Source organism: Salvia hispanica, chromosome 1 (assembly GCF_029641045.1).
Source record: "Salvia hispanica isolate PSC_SH4W2 chromosome 1, Shi_PSC_v1, whole genome shotgun sequence".
Lineage (NCBI taxonomy): Eukaryota > Viridiplantae > Streptophyta > Magnoliopsida > Lamiales > Lamiaceae > Salvia > Salvia hispanica.
This window is the reverse complement of record NC_142692.1, coordinates 59,359,411-59,375,424: the sequence shown is the minus strand read 5'-3', so window position 1 is coordinate 59,375,424 and position 16,014 is coordinate 59,359,411. Positions and strand designations below refer to the sequence as shown.

Here is a 16,014-nt window from a genome sequence, read left to right as displayed (position 1 = left end):
TCACAACATATCTAGACATCACGTTAATTAAAACTTTTGTGGTCATATTTTTTTTAAAGAAAAGAGAGCTATACATACGTGATGATTGGGAAGAATCCGTCCCGGCCAAACTCGACTGGATGTGATCTCTCCTTGTGACGGGTAAACGTACCATATCCTCCACTCATTTGGAATTTGTATGTGTTTTTGCAATGTTTCAATGTACAATAAATTCGCTCGGGTAGTCGACATCTCAGACTTTCTTGAAAATGTTTGATCACGATATCTGAGGTCAAAACCCTTTCAATTAGTTTAGGAGGTTAAGGAGGTACTCACCACCATGGCAACTTATAGGAATTTGTATCTTTTTGTGCCTATAATGGAACTAATTATCATATTAAAAATGTTATTTTGGTAGAAATTGATGGCTCAAGGAGAGTGCACGAGCAAGAGCAAGAGGCAATGAGAAGATGAAGAAAAGAGAAAAATACTGCATGCTGTGGAGGTAGAAAGATTTAACAATCTAGTTGCAGCCAAGAAACTGTTACGGACACATCTTGCACACTGGCTGACCTCGATGAGGACATGCAAAGTGAAGAGGTGACATCGGACGAAGCAAGGGAGTTGACGCCACCAAGTGAGGGGGATCCGGATGTACGGGAGGAAGATGAGATGAAGGAGGTAGTCGTGGAGGGAAGGAAGCTACGACCGAGGGAGAAGTTGAAACCACCCGATCGACTGCCAGACTACCTCGTCAAATAGGCGCGCGTCGTCGTCAAGAAGTGCAGTTTTTTTTTCTTTTTCTTATGTTAGTGTTGAACATTGTGTTTTGTTATTTGAGTAAGGGCTAAATAAGGTCCTAAATTTATTCCATTTTTGCAATTTTGGTCCTAGACATTACGTTTTGAATTATTTGGTCTTACACATTTGAAATCGGGCCAAACTCTGTCCAAAACGGACGGCACTGAGAAAAATTAACGGTCAGCGGCAGATTAGTCGATTTTGACCCATTTATGAATTTTAATAACGAAATATAAGTTTTTAGAAAAATAAAAAATTATTATTCTTAAGAAACTAAATAAAAAAAAAACCTTGTCTCTTTCTTATTCTACTTTCCTGCCGCTTTTTCTTCACCGCCGCCGCCACCCCAACTCCTGCCCCTCTGGCAACGCCACAACCCTTCCTGCACACAAACATACAAATAAAGAAGGAAACAAGAAAAGAAATAGGAAAATCTGGGCAAGAAAAAAACAACTTTCTTAGTCCAACCATGTAGAGCAAACAATACCAGGAGATCGGGCATAGATATCAGGGACGTGGCCGACAATCTCAACGAATTTGGATTTCAATGTGTTGAATCGGAGCTTCGCTTCGTCGAGCTGCGACCCGGTTCCGTTAATTCATCGCGTCTCGGAACTCCCGGTTGGCTTAAACCGGAATAGAAGAAGAACCGGAGAAAAATCTCGGCATACTCAACTGGCTGGAACTTGGCTTTGTCGCCTCCGGAGAGCACAACATTGGCGCGAGAATGAAGAGGAGGAGGCCTTGGAGTGCTTTCTTCTGTGCGGTGGTCGAGAGAGCGACTCCACAGAAATGGATAGGTTTGATCTCCTACTGTTTTGAGTTCATTTTTCGGTAGTGGCGGCGGTGAAGGAGAAGTGGCAGGGAAGTACAATAAAAGAGACAGGGGTTTTTTATTGATTTATTTAGTTTTTTTTTTAAATATAAAATTTCATAATTAAAATGCTTAAATGGGTCAAAATCGACTAAATACACGTTGACCGTTTATTTTTCACTGCGCCGTCCATTTTGGACTGAGTCCGACCCGATTTAAAATGTATGGGACCGAGAAATTCAAAACGTAATGTCTAGGACCAAAATCATAAAAATGCAATATTAGGACCTCATTGGCCTTTAGTCTTGTTATTTTAATTATGTGTTGAACTTATTTATTTATTTTGAGCGATTTATAAGCTCCGTCGGGTTTTATTTGTTAGTTCTTTCCCGATGTATAGGATTAGGTCGAACCAACCCTAGGGTCTGTAGATTAAATAAATAGGGCTTTCATTATTTCCGTCTTTAAATTAATATTGGTAGACATATTCGCTTGAAGAATACTCCCTCCGTCCGCCATTAGGAGTCTCATTCCTTAGCGGCACGAGTTTTAAGAAATGTTAAGAAAAGTGGGTGATAAAAAGTTAGTGGAATAGGGGTCCCACTTGTATATATTAGTTTTAAATGAAATGTGAGTGGAATGAGTTAGGTGAAAGTGTGACCCTATTACTACCATTTATGGTAAAAGTGGACCGGGACTCTTATTCACGGACGGACTAAAATGGAAAAACGGACTCCTATTCGCGGACGAAGGGAGTATACTATTATAATATGCCGTTGTTATAGAGTCAATATTTTATATTTTTAAGAAAAATGTCAATGATGTTTTCTCTTTCCAAATTTTTAAACCGTTTTCACTTCCTCTTATTTCCCATTAAATTTTACTTTAAATTAAAAGAAATTAGTTTATTATTAGAATTTTAGTATTTTGGTAGCATCCCTCGTTTTAAAGAGTTCCAAGGTGGGATTCACATTATTGTAATGATATAAGTTGTAAATGATGTATGTGGTAATATGTTGTTTGAGTTTTTCAAATTAGAAAGTTTATACTTTTCAGGGACAGACGAAAAAAGAAATAATTCATACTCTTTAGGGACGAAGGGAGTAATAAACTAAAGCGCTCTTATAGTAAGCCCTTATAGCGAACTAAACCCCAAGTCAGTATAATGGTGTTTTAATGTACTCTTTATTTCCAAATCTGTGTCATGAATGAAAATGCCTTTATAGTATATTAAAACGCTCTTAAAATGAACTATGTGTTTTGGTCTTTAGTTATGCATTAAAGTAGTGGTTTCCATGTATCACAACTCATATATATATATATATGTTACCTACGAAAATTTTTAATAAAGCCTCTATCACAATTTATTTCTATGTCCACGACTGCTTTCCAATAACTCTCTATACACTCATTCTATTATAAAACTAATATATAAAAGTACAATATATATTTTATTATATTTTTCCACTCACATTTCTTCAATCTCACGCCTAAATAAATGTGGATAACATTTCAAATAGGGGAGTACCTACTTAAATTTATTAGCTTGGGCGCAGTGTTTTAGAAACGACCAATCAACTCAAAACAATTAATATAGGAATATTTTAAAAAAAAATTGTATAAAAATCAATATTACAGTAATGCCACTAACTCAAAAAATGAAGTAAACTAGGGCATACTTGAATCTTCTGGAAAAATCTCACATCACTCTCCTTCCCTGCACTCTTCATTTTCGATTCAAGCTTTGATCCGCGACAATGGCACTGGCGTTCGACGAGTTCGGCCGCCCCTTCATCATCTTACGCGAGCAGGAGCAGAAAACCAGATTGCGCGGCCTTGATGCGCAGAAGGCCAACATCGCCGCCGGCAAAGCCGTCGCTCGGATCCTCCGCACCTCCCTCGGCCCTAAAGGCATGGATAAGATGCTCCAGAGCCCCGATGGAGAGGTCACCATAAGTAAGCACTCACTCTATTTTGCAACTCCTAGGGTTTTCGAATGCCTGCAGCTTTTAATTCAGATTATGTCTATAGCTTCGTGGATTGAATTGAATTTACCATAAGTTAGCTCTTAGGTTTTTAGATGATGTCTGTAGCTTCGTGAATTGAATTTGTTGAGATTCTGTGTGAAAATTGTTTTACTTTTGGTGTCAGCAAATGATGGTGCGACCATCTTGGAGCAGATGGATGTTGACAATCAGATTGCTAAGCTTATGGTGGAGCTGTCTCGGAGTCAGGACTATGAGATTGGGGACGGGACAACTGGAGTCGTTGTAATGGCTGGTGCTCTTCTAGAGCAAGCTCAGAAGCTGTTGGAGCGTGGAATTCACCCAATTAGGGTTGCAGAGGGATATGAACTGGCTTCTAGGATTGCCTTTGAGCATTTGGAGCGTATTGCGCATAAATTTGAATTTAGTGGTGCGGATGCGGAGCCATTAATCCGGACTTGTATGACTACTTTATCATCTAAGATGTAAGTGTTGTTTGCAGTTGATAATTTGATATGCGCTTGTTTGAGATACTCATGCTATTGTTTGAATATATTGTGTTTCTTTTGTTGTCTGAGTTTGGAAATTGTTGTGTTTCTTGACTTTTTTTATGTGTACTGTGAACTGTAGTGAAGTGTTTATTCTTAGGAGTTCCAGATCAGAACTTTAGTTGTGCTGTAAGAGTATTTTTGGCTGTTAATAATAATATATTGACTTTGCTTATGCACTTAGACGAAGCTTTAGAACTTGTTTTGATGAATTTTTCTACTGCAATAATCTCGTAACCTTTTTGCTGCTGCGGCTTTTGAGAATGAAATTTCATTTGTTTAATTTTTTGTGTTCTGGGCAATTTCTAAATATTATTGTCTTAATGCTGTAAAATGTGCTTGATGGACTTTGTGACTGTTTGGATCCTAACACTTCAATCTGCTGATTTTGACTTGTATTGGACTCTTGGTAATGTCAAATATGCTCTCTGCAGAGTGAATAGGTGCAAGCGAAGTTTGGCTGAGATTGCAGTCAAAGCTGTGCTCGCTGTTGCAGATTTAGAGAGGAGGGATGTCAATCTAGACTTAATTAAAGTAGAAGGAAAAGTTGGTGGGAAGCTCGAGGATACGGAACTAATTTATGGAATTGTTGTAGACAAAGATATGAGTCATCCCCAAATGCCTAAGCAGATCGAGGATGCACATATTGCAATTTTGACTTGCCCCTTTGAGCCTCCGAAGCCAAAGACTAAACATAAGGTTGATATTGATACTGTGGAAAAGTTCCAAACTTTGCGTCAACAAGAGCAGAAGTACTTCGATGATATGGTTCAAAAATGCAAGGTGATCTATTTCTGCATATTCTTTTGTTTGAACATTGTTTTGTTGTACGCTTCTTCATTACTTTTCTACAATGTTGACAAAGTTTGTGATCATGTTGATCCTTGTGATGGTAGGATCTATGTTTTGTATATATGCTTGAAATTTTGGGAGAGGTAAAGACACTGGTGTAATTGAAATCATCAATGTGTCACAGGATGTTGGGGCCACTCTGGTAATCTGCCAATGGGGTTTTGATGATGAGGCAAACCACTTGTTGATGCACAGGAATTTGCCTGCTGTTAGATGGGTTGGTGGCGTGGAGTTAGAGCTGATAGCCATTGCCACAGGTTTTTGGAAATCCTGCAATTATACTCCCTCCGTTCCTTGTTAATTGAGGCATTTCTTTTCGGCACGAAGTTTAAGAATAGTGTGTTAAAGGGATGGTGAATAAAGTAAGAGAGATGAAGAGAGAATAAAGTAAAAGAGAAAGTTACTTTTTGCCAAAAATAGAAATGACTCAATTATCTTGAAACTTCCTGAAATAGAAAAATGACTCAGTTAACATGGAACGGAGGAAGTATTAATCTTCTTATACTTATGTTACTTTCTCTAGTTGGCCTTTCTCATGAAACTCTTTCTTGACTTTGTTACTAGGTGGGAGAATTGTGCCCAGATTTCAGGAGTTGACAACAGAAAAATTGGGCAAGGTAAGATTCTACCACACGTTCGTTTGACCTTTCATCATAGTTCATACTCTCATCCTAGACACCGACACACCGTATGTCTGAACTATTTGGGTTACACATGCCAGGCTGGCTTGGTTCGGGAAAAAGCCTTTGGCACCACTAAGGATCGGATGATATATATTGAACACTGTGCGAATTCCAGAGCCGTAACAATATTTATACGTGGTGGTAGGTATTCATTTATGTATTATAGTTCTACATTTTGATATGATTTTTCAATCTACAAGACGCTGAGCTGAGATTGTCTACAATCAATTCAGTACTTGTTATTTATCATGAGTTATATAACTTAATTCTGCTTGTGTTGCTAGAGCATGATTGATATATTTGGTTAAGTTCTTAGGCAAGTGCGAAACAGACATGGACTTGAATTGATTCCAGTTTCTTGACAATGCTTTAGGTAACAAGATGATGATAGAGGAAACAAAACGCAGTATTCATGATGCCTTATGTGTTGCTCGGAATCTCATCCGTAACAACTCCATAGTATATGGTGGTGGCTCAGCTGAGATTTCCTGCTCAATTGCCGTAGAAGCAGCAGCTGATAAGTACCCCGGAGTCGAGCAGGTCCGCCCCATCCCTCTTGCACCTTCATTTCCAAGATACTTTTTAGCTTTACATTTCGTTTTCGATTTCGATTTTGCAGTATGCAATCAGAGCCTTCGCAGATGCCTTAGATGCTATCCCAATGGCGCTGGCTGAAAACAGCGGCCTCCAACCTATTGAAACTCTATCTGCTGTGAAATCTCAGCAAATCAAAGTAACACCACACCCTGCTTCATTTATTGCAAACTCTTTTCGTCATGTTTTCATTGTGATATTGTTAGTATGCTATCTGATGAACTTGAACACGGACACTTTCAATGTGCAGGAGAACAACAACTGCTGTGGTATCGATTGCAACGACGTTGGCACGAACGACATGCGTGAGCAGAACGTTTTTGAGACTCTGATTGGGAAACAGCAGCAGATTCTGCTTGCAACTCAAGTTGTGAAGATGATTTTGAAGATTGATGATGTTATTTCACCTTCAGAGTATTGATCTTTCTACATGTTTTTGTTGAATGTTAAAATTTTGCTGTTGTCAAATTACTGCAACAATATTTAGGTTGCTGAATCGGTCGATTTTGAGACATTGTTTCAACTTGTGTGAGACATTGATTTTATATCTGGCAGTGGGTTTTATTTTGTACTCCTTATTTCTTCTGTGGCATCTAACTTCCGCCTATCATTTATTAGTCTCATACGAAATTTAATTACTACTCCCTCTGTCCTGGCTAAGATAGACACATTTATTAATTAACATGGGATTTTAGAAGACGTTTGATAATGCATTTATTTGAAGAGAGAAAATGTGGATGAAAAATATTAAATGGATGAAAAGGAGTTGCATATTTAATTGTAGAAAGAAAAAATATATTAGGATGTTAAAAAAAGTTATCAGAAATAGAAATATGTCATTTTATTATTAAAGAAAACTAAAAAGGTGTGGTAATCAATTTGCTTAACACCATTTCTTCAATTTCCTTTCTAAGTTCGATGAATTTAAAAGGGTACTATTCGAAACCCCTAAAATCATGTTGGACGAAAAAGTTGGGCGATGGGTGCTCACTATAAGTCATTTTGTGATTGAACTCCCTCCGTCCATGATTAACTGTCTAAAGTTTATTTTTCCATCATCCAATGAAGTGTCTTATTTACTTTTTACTACTTTTAGTAATAGGCCCGCATTCGAGTAACTCAGCTTACTCATATTTTATTTAAAAACTAATTTTTTCTACCCACTTTCCATGACATTTTTAAAAATTCATGTCAAATCAACTTAGGATACTTAATCATGGATGGAGGGAGTACTTTTTTAAAAAGTCAATTTGCATTGCTTGACAAGTTTATACTAGTTATAATTAATCCATCTCTCACATAAGAACATGCACTTTTGGTTGAACACAGATTTTAATACACAATTGATAAAGTAAGAGAGATAGAAAGAAAAAGTAATTAAAGTATTGTTAGTGAAGAATGAGTCTCACCTCATTAGAGAAAAAAAGCTTTCAAAATTAGAATACGTATACTCTTGTGGGAGTATGAGACATACTAACAAGGAAAGAGGAGAGAAGGAGGAAATTGGTATCCTACGTATACAAATATCAAGTACTCTCCCCTTCCCATAGAAATAAGCCATATTTTTTTTTCGTCTGTCCCATAAAAATAGTTCATATCCATTTATGACAATATTTTTCACCTTCTCTTTTACTTTATCATTTATGCCCCCACCATCTTCTACACAATTTCAACTATTTTTTTCTCATTCTCTCTTACTTTATCAATTACACATTCAAATTCGTGTCAATCCTAAATAGCCTATTTCTATGGGATGGAGGGAGTATTACATTCTACTACCCCACCAATTTCAGCGATTTTCTTGGTCAACATCCATTCATTTTCAGGGTGCATGTATACCACTCCGATTTTCTGTGTAAATTGGTACCCCACTTACACACTCCAATTTCCTCACATATATATAAATTATTTACGGTTACTTTTTTTAAAAAAATTTCTCACTAATTGCTCGTATTAAAACTCTAAAATTTTGCTTATATACAGATAGGGGAGCATTAAGGTCTTATTACCCCCTTAGTGTCTATTTCCTTCTTAATATCATTCATTAGATTGATGGAATTGACGGACTAGATTAAAAGGAGAAATCTGATCCCGTGTTGTATTATATGTCATAATCTGTGCATTATGAGGGTATAAGAGTGAAAATATAATGGCTTGTACGCGTTTCAAAACGAAAATTCCTATAATTAAGCTAGATTTTCATAACATTCCATCTTCTCATTCACTCTCTCACTCCATCCCTTCAAACCACGATCAAAACTATTCTCCACCATTTCAAAACCGCCTAAACCCTAGCCGCCTCTCCAATCGAAGAGAAACCAACTCCACCGTCGATTCTCGCCGCAAAATTCACCGTCGGTCGATGATTCACAGGCTTAAAGTATCGATTTTTAGTTTCGCGCGTGCCGATTGAGTTGCTGAAGTTCCGATTTTGGTTTCTGAAGGTGGGTTTCTGAAGTTCCGATTTTGGGTAAAAAACACTTGTAAGCGTCGATTTTGGACATTTTCGGGACTACATAGTCATCGATTCACAACTTTTACCGTCGATTGAGTTCGTTGTTTGAATAATGCACAATTTTTTTGGGTCAATTTTTCTAAAGAAAAAAAGAAATTGTAATCTTTTGAACTAGAGTTCTGTCCATTAGTTAATTTTTTAGTTTATTGCTGAGTTGTATTTGGTATATGTTCGGTTATTGCGGGTGAAACCATACGGATTTTGTTTGGTTTCTGGAAATTGTCGATTTTGTGTTCAGTATGTTGTCGATTTTGTCCATTATTGACTATTTGGTTGATTATTGAGTTATATCTCTGATTTTGGTCGATTTGGATGAAAGAATTATGAAACAATTATTTGTTGTCGATTATGTCCATGTAATACACAGTCTGAAGGTTACGTAATTGTTTCCCCTGTTCTGATGCATTATTCGTTGGCTTTACTACCTTATTGATCAGTAATCTTGCATTTGTACTCTGTATTCATGGATAAATTATGCATTATTGTCACTGTTGTGTGTTTCATGAATTGGTTTGAATATGAAACGATTGGTTCACAATAAGGTGAATCATTATTCGTTGGTTGTGTGATATTATTGACTGTTGGCTATGTGTTGATGTATGTGGTAATGTTCGTGTAATCTGAAGCGATTATTTCACTTGAATTGATGCATTATATGGTTGAAAATTAACATTATTTGTTCATTGTGTTTACGGATTAGCACATTGGTTAAATTTTTGAATTTTTGAATCTTTGGACAGCAACGAAGCACCCTACGTTGGATATTGAGGAAGCGGTTGATGATGTTATTCCTATTGCGATAGCGCAAAGTCCACGAGTTCCAGTCATACCTCTAGGGTTTAGATATCATCTACATTAGGGAGTAATTTTAACTGATAAACATAATGTGAAAATATTTTAGTGTAATGGATTTTATTTACTCAGTAATGGACGATTTGTGTCCTGTAATGTATATGTTTATGAGACGTTTTTGTTGTGATTTTATGAGTAGTTTTAACTGATAAACATAATGTACAAATATTTCAGTGTAATGGATTTTATTTACTCAATAATGGACAATTTGTGTCCTGTAGTAATGGACGATCTGTACATTATTTACGGATCCGTGCACATTATTAGATACTATTGATACATTATTTACTGTACCAAATCTTAAACGTATTAAAAAATGAAATTTAACTCATGTGGTGGTGCTATAGCCTAGCCCCATGGGTTGCTAAACCCAAGGGGAATGATTGAAACTCTCTGCTCTTTGTGATGGTTCCGTTTGTGAGTGGGTACTATAACTTAGCCCCATGGATTGCTAAACCCAAAGGGCATGAATTCAATTTCCTTTCAACATTATTCTATTCAATCTATACATTATTTAAGATCCGTGCACATTATTAGATACTATTGGTACATTATTTATTGTACCAAATCTTGAACGCATTAAAAAATGAAATTTAACTCATGTGGTGGTGCTATAGCCTAGCCCCATGGGTTGCTAAACCCAAGGGGAACGATTGAAACTCTCTGCCCTTTGTGATGGTTCCGTTTGTGAGTGGGTACTATAACCTAGCTCCATGGATTGCTAAACCCAAAGGACATGAATTCAATTTCCTTTCAACATTGTTCTACTCAGTCTATACATTATTCAATGATCCGTGCACATTATTAGATACTATTGGTACATTATTTACTGGACCAAATCTTAAACGCATTAAAAAAAAGAAATTTAATTCATGTGGTGGTGCTATAACCTAGCCCCATGGGTTGCTAAACCCAAGAGGAATGATTCAAACTCTCTGCCATTGGTGACGTTTTCGTATTTCGGTTGGTACTATACCCTAGCCACATGGATTGCTAAACCCAAAGGGGAATGAATTTAACTTGTAATGTACATTATTCAAAACTGGCGTATACATTATACAACCATAATCGTACATTAATACAATCTACATTATACACTTACTATAGTACATTACTCGTCGGAAATTTACAAGCTGAACCTTACGAAACGAATACACGAAAATCTGTAAGCAATGGGTGATTTCATGAAAATAAAACGACAATTGATGCAAAATAAAACTAAATACAAGAACGAACTAATCACAAACAAATACAAAAAACCATAGATGTCAATTACACGACTAATACAATAACTTTCTACCAAAATTTAACAATAATAAAAAAAATAAACAGACGTCTTCAATTGAAAAAAGACGACGGCAATTTCTTGAGAAGGTCTTCAATGGAGAAAAAACGACGAGGGAGAGAAGAAAAAACGATGAGGGAGAGAAGAAAGATTGTAGTGTCGACTCCGGCGGTGACCTCGACGGCTTTCTTCCTTGTGGAGGCGGTGGAGATATCAGAGAAATTATTGTGTAATCATGAACACAAAATCAAAATCAATTGAATTAAAAGAAAGAAAGAAAAGAAAGAGATATTATGTGTGAGATTTGAGTCAGTAACTTGAGAAAAGAAAGAAAAATCATACGTGAGATTTGAGGGAAAAATTCAAGGAAACTTCCATAACTGACTAAAGTGTGCCTTCCTAAAAGGCCCTTTTCGATTTTTTTGAATATTTTAATTAATAACATGTGGCACTTAATTCAGCCATCAGATCTTGAAAATAGAGGGCCGAGATTGAGAAGAAGAATAGAACCCTTATATAACATTGCTGGATAACTTCATTCACCATGAACATGTAGTATTTGCTTTTACAGAATGTAAAATACTCTTACACATCCTCACACAATATATGTTCATGACTATATAACAAACAAAAATGGCACTCAGCTATAATGAATAAAAATGTGCAAACTATAAAGAAAAAACAAAAATGGTTAAAAAAGTACTTTTCACCAATCTAATTAAGTTAAAAAAACAATCTTGGCAAGTCTTCATCAAACTATTTACTGGTTTCAGACAAAGAGCTAACAAATTTCTAAAAGAGGTTAATTCTGCAGCTCCTAAATCCTACCCTTATTCACAATCACTGTTTATATTTACACAGAGCAATAAACATATATCTACAATGAAATGTTAATAATAAGATTAAAAGGCAGAGGTCAACTGAGGTCCACGTCCACACGGTCCGGGATTGCCCTTTCCGTCTGATTAGCCGCGAGCTTGACCCCCAGCTGCCCCTTGTCACCAGCCCCAAACGCGTAGAGCTTATCCGAGTCCGTGAGCGCAAACGTATGCGCATTCCAGTATATCGAATTCGTGAGACTTATCTGCACCACTCGTTCCTTCAATGAGGTCATGATCTCCGGACTCAGCACGTTCGTTTGCCTGTTTCCCTGCTCATTTAGGTCACGGATTGAGACACCAATTTTAAAAGACGAGAAAACGGACAGGGATGGGATCAAATTAACCTGCTCATCAGCAGCAGCAGTATCGTGTCCGAGGCTTGATGACTCTCCACATCCGAAAGAATAGACATCTCCAGCATCCGAGATCACAAAGGTCGTGTAGTCCCCTGTTGCAACGTGTACGGCCTTGACATTGCTCAGTGCCTCGACTACTTTGGGGACTGACTCGCAGTCCTCGTTCCCGTGCCCCAAGCATCCGTACCGCCCCCATCCCCACGTGCATACCCTTCCATCCTTCCCAACCACTGCAGCATGCCAAGCACCGGCAGCAACCACAACAGGCTGAAGATTCAACTCTACAAACCGTTCGATCAATTTTGGCTCCTTCTCGTCGGTTCTAGTACCATGCCCAAGCTTCCCACCTAGCCCACACCCGACAGAATATACTGACCTAATAACATCCAAAGAAGGGGCATATCATGTGTTAGCACGATGAAATCCAACATTTAAGTTAGCTAGCAAGGACATCATCAAGACTAACAAAGCCAAGAACTCAAGCATTGTTCAAATCAAGATTTATTCCCTTCAGTTTCTTGAAAATATTAGGCATAAATATGTAAGTAGTATTGTTTAAATATGGATAGTAAGGAACTCACATTCCATTAGGTTGACATGCCAAAGCAAGAAGGTAGCAATAGCCAGCTGCAATTTGAACCACAGGTATGTTTTCGAGCGCCCCCAACAATGGGCGTGGCTCAAGATCAGTAGGTTCCGTTTGGTGGCCAAGTTTGCTCTCGTGTCCCCAAGAGAACGTGTAAATCCTTCCTTCTCTAGACAACACGGCCGTGAAGAAATTCCCAATAGCAGCTTGCACAACAAAGATATCTTTCAAAGATTCGACTGCCTGCGGTGTGGTTACTAACTTATTCCCTTCAGCCCCGAATTCGGCTTCACCAAAAGAATCTTTACCAAAGGCATAGGCACGTCCTGCATCGCTAATCAGCATTGTTCGTCCAGCCCCAGCCGCAGCATGAATAATTCGAACTCCTAGCAGAGATCTGCATCAAAACAATCGAGCACTATAAACTTAACCCTTTTGCAGAATCATCGTTTTTACTAGGGTTCAGAGAGGATAACCGACTTAATTAGAGAAGGGCGGGGCTCCTCATGTGTGGTTCCATGTCCAAGCTGTCCGGAGCTGTTGGAACCAAACGAATACACAGCGCCTTTAGATGTCACAGCAAGGCTGTGACCAGGGCCGGCTATTGCCTGCGACTTTTCCCTCCTTGTACATGCCTCCCCAACAAGAACGTATCTCAAGACGAGCTTCCACGAGCCCCCACACCTCTGCTTCAAGCATTGCTGCTGCTCTATCGTCATTGGCTTGAATATGGCACTCTTCTGGCACATATCAAGAGCTGCAAGCTCAGCCAACGAGAGCTCGTGGTCAGGGGCGAAGTGCGCAGGCTGCCTAAAAAACGAACAAGTCACCTGCAACAAAGGATTTTGAATTCAATCAGCAGCATCATAAAGCAGAATGTCAAGCAGATTCCAACTTTGGGGAAGCATAAACAAAACACACTTGCCTCGAGTTTGGCAAGATCCTGCGGGTCTAAATTGCAGGCGGAGAGGAAATGCAGGACGATGGAGGGGTTAGCAGACAACGGGAACTCCCCGGGGATTGCATTTCCAAAGCAATGCCGTTGCTGCCTTTGGTGTGCTACAGGGGGAGGAGCAAGGGGCACGATTGCCTGCTCAGTGACGTTATGGTACTGAACACTCGATGCTCCACTAGCCGTGGTATCCATGGGCACCGCTCTGTCGCTGCAGTGCCCTAACTAGGCAAGAGTGGATAATCGAACTACTGAAAGATCAGAAATTCACAATAAAATGTAAGCTTTTTTCCAATTTTTTCTACCATTCTAACTAGGCAAGATTGGGATAATCCAACTACAGAAAGATCATAATCTAATAAAGTAAAATGCAGGGATTTAAATTCAATAATTAATATACCTTTCTACCTTCTAGTTCACAGCTTTAAAATCAAGCCTGCATTAAATACACAATCAAGAATCAAACTATGCAAAAAAAAAGTCGAATTCTTTACTAGGAAAGATGCTAAAGATCATGAAAACAACATCAAAGTCATATCTAGTTGAGAAACACAGCCACACATCAATGATCAGACCTTAATCAACCAAAAAAAGCAATCTTTGCTAGTTTGATCCAATGAGAAAAGAGAAAAAATACCCAAAATTAGAGCATCAAATCAAATGACATCTAACAAGCAAACACATTATAACAAGCAACTATTATCTCCACAACAAAAAAAAAAGGTGCAAACGTAGATAGTACGTATACTCAAAATGAAGAACACTGTTGAATGAAGCATGCCCAAAACCACCACTGAATAAATATCCCAACAAAAATCACAGAAATTTGGCCGATGATGATGATCCCAAAACAATGATCATCGCAATTTCACAAACAAATTGACCTCAAAATCCAATCTTTCAACATCCGATCACCCAAAAAAGTTCAATTCCACGATCACTCTCAAGATCAAGTGGGAATTTTTTTCACAACCACCAAAAAAAGTCAGTCTTGATTCTGCACATTGTTATAGAGTACATAAACAGATCAAGAAACAAAAGGGGTAAAAAAATCCCAGAAAAGCAAAAGTTTTTACATGCAAAAGGGGCACAAGATTCCCCTCAAAACCCACGTGGCATCTGCTATGAAAAACTCATCAAAAATTTCCGATCACAAAGCAACAGTCTTAAATTGTGGTGAACCAAAGAGAAATTTACAGGTGATTACTTGTGGTTGAATTTTTAGCCTGAAAGACGACGCAAATGATTAAAAATTTGATCTTGATGATGGGATATTTGTGCAGTATTCCTTTTTTTCCCTGAAGAGAGAAGGAGAAAAGGGAGAGTTTTTGATTGGAAAGAGATAGTCTGTATATATAGGATACCTTTATTTTTCTCTGAATGAATAAAATTGTGTATGAGGTGATGAGGTGTCAACCGTGTTTATATCATCACACACAAAATGTAAACATTTGTTATGAATTTGACCTTAGGGGTGGCAAATCGTGCGTGTCGGGTCGTTATCGTGTCGACACGATAACGACACGAACACGATAACAACAAACACGAACACGACCCGTTAAGAAAACCTCAAACATGAACACGAACACGACCCGCTACCTCCAGACACGAACACGACACGAACCCATTAACGACACGAACCGTTTCGGGTCAACACGACACGAACACGACACGAACCCATTAATGACACGAAAATAAGTATTGAAAAATGAAAATAATAAGAATAATAATATTAAAATATTATGTGTTAATAAGAATAATAATATTAAAATATTATGTGTTAACGGATAACACGAACACGACACGAACACGCATTGTTAACGGATAACACGAACCCGACACGAACACGACACGAACACGACACGAAATTTTCGTGTCCTTAATGGGTCGACCCGATAAGGACACGAACACGATAAACTCTGACCCAAACCCATTAATTTCGTGCCGGTTCGTGTCGTGTTATCGTGTCGTGTCAAAAATTGCCAGCCCTATTTGACCTACAAAATGAGGCCCATGGCACATGGTAGATTAAATTTCATCTCGTGTGGAAGAAGATAAGATAATTTGGTGTATCTATGCCAAGATTTTGGGAGACTATAAACTATCCATATCTAACAAAATCAAGAATTTATTGTTGGAATTTATAATTGATTAAATCAAAAAAAGAATTTATTTGATGTCCTCTTTTGTTTCCCCTTCATAATTACGATAACATTCTTGGGGATATCTTGGTAAAACACACCTTAATGTGTGTGTATATTTTATAGGAGTAGTAGTACTAGATTTTAATAGTTATATTTTTTTTTTGCGTTAAGCAAACTCCTCATTAAA

General features: G+C 37.9%; 2 protein-coding genes across 4 annotated transcripts; one reads left to right on the top strand and one right to left on the bottom strand.

Annotated features, from left to right (window-relative positions):
• Positions 1-3,254: 3,254 nt before the first annotated feature.
• On the top strand, positions 3,255-6,834 carry LOC125218708 (T-complex protein 1 subunit epsilon). Its single transcript, XM_048120447.2, has 9 exons — positions 3,255-3,550; positions 3,746-4,064; positions 4,562-4,910; positions 5,104-5,236; positions 5,544-5,596; positions 5,701-5,803; positions 6,036-6,202; positions 6,282-6,395; positions 6,507-6,834. Exons 1-9 carry the CDS (start codon positions 3,352-3,354, stop codon positions 6,675-6,677), a joined length of 1,608 nt encoding a protein of 535 aa, XP_047976404.1. The 5' UTR covers positions 3,255-3,351; the 3' UTR covers positions 6,678-6,834.
• Positions 6,835-11,599: 4,765 nt separating this feature from the next.
• LOC125185121 (ultraviolet-B receptor UVR8-like) lies at positions 11,600-15,039 on the bottom strand. Of its 3 annotated transcripts, XM_089067542.1 has the most exons (8): positions 14,891-15,007; positions 14,760-14,802; positions 14,084-14,119; positions 13,657-13,934; positions 13,212-13,561; positions 12,727-13,128; positions 12,134-12,521; positions 11,600-12,058 (listed from the first exon to the last, which is right to left on the bottom strand). In XM_089067542.1, the coding sequence occupies exons 4-8, from the start codon at positions 13,876-13,878 to the stop codon at positions 11,825-11,827; spliced, it is 1,596 nt and encodes a 531-aa protein (XP_088923668.1). In that variant the 5' UTR covers positions 13,879-13,934; positions 14,084-14,119; positions 14,760-14,802; positions 14,891-15,007; the 3' UTR covers positions 11,600-11,824. The 3 variants fall into 3 exon arrangements, with proteins under 3 accessions (XP_088923668.1, XP_047937568.2, XP_047937569.2); XM_048081611.2 differs by lacking the exon at positions 14,760-14,802 and having other exon boundaries at positions 14,891-15,039; XM_048081612.2 differs by lacking the exon at positions 14,760-14,802 and having other exon boundaries at positions 14,881-15,018.
• Between the last annotated feature and the right edge of the window lie 975 nt (positions 15,040-16,014).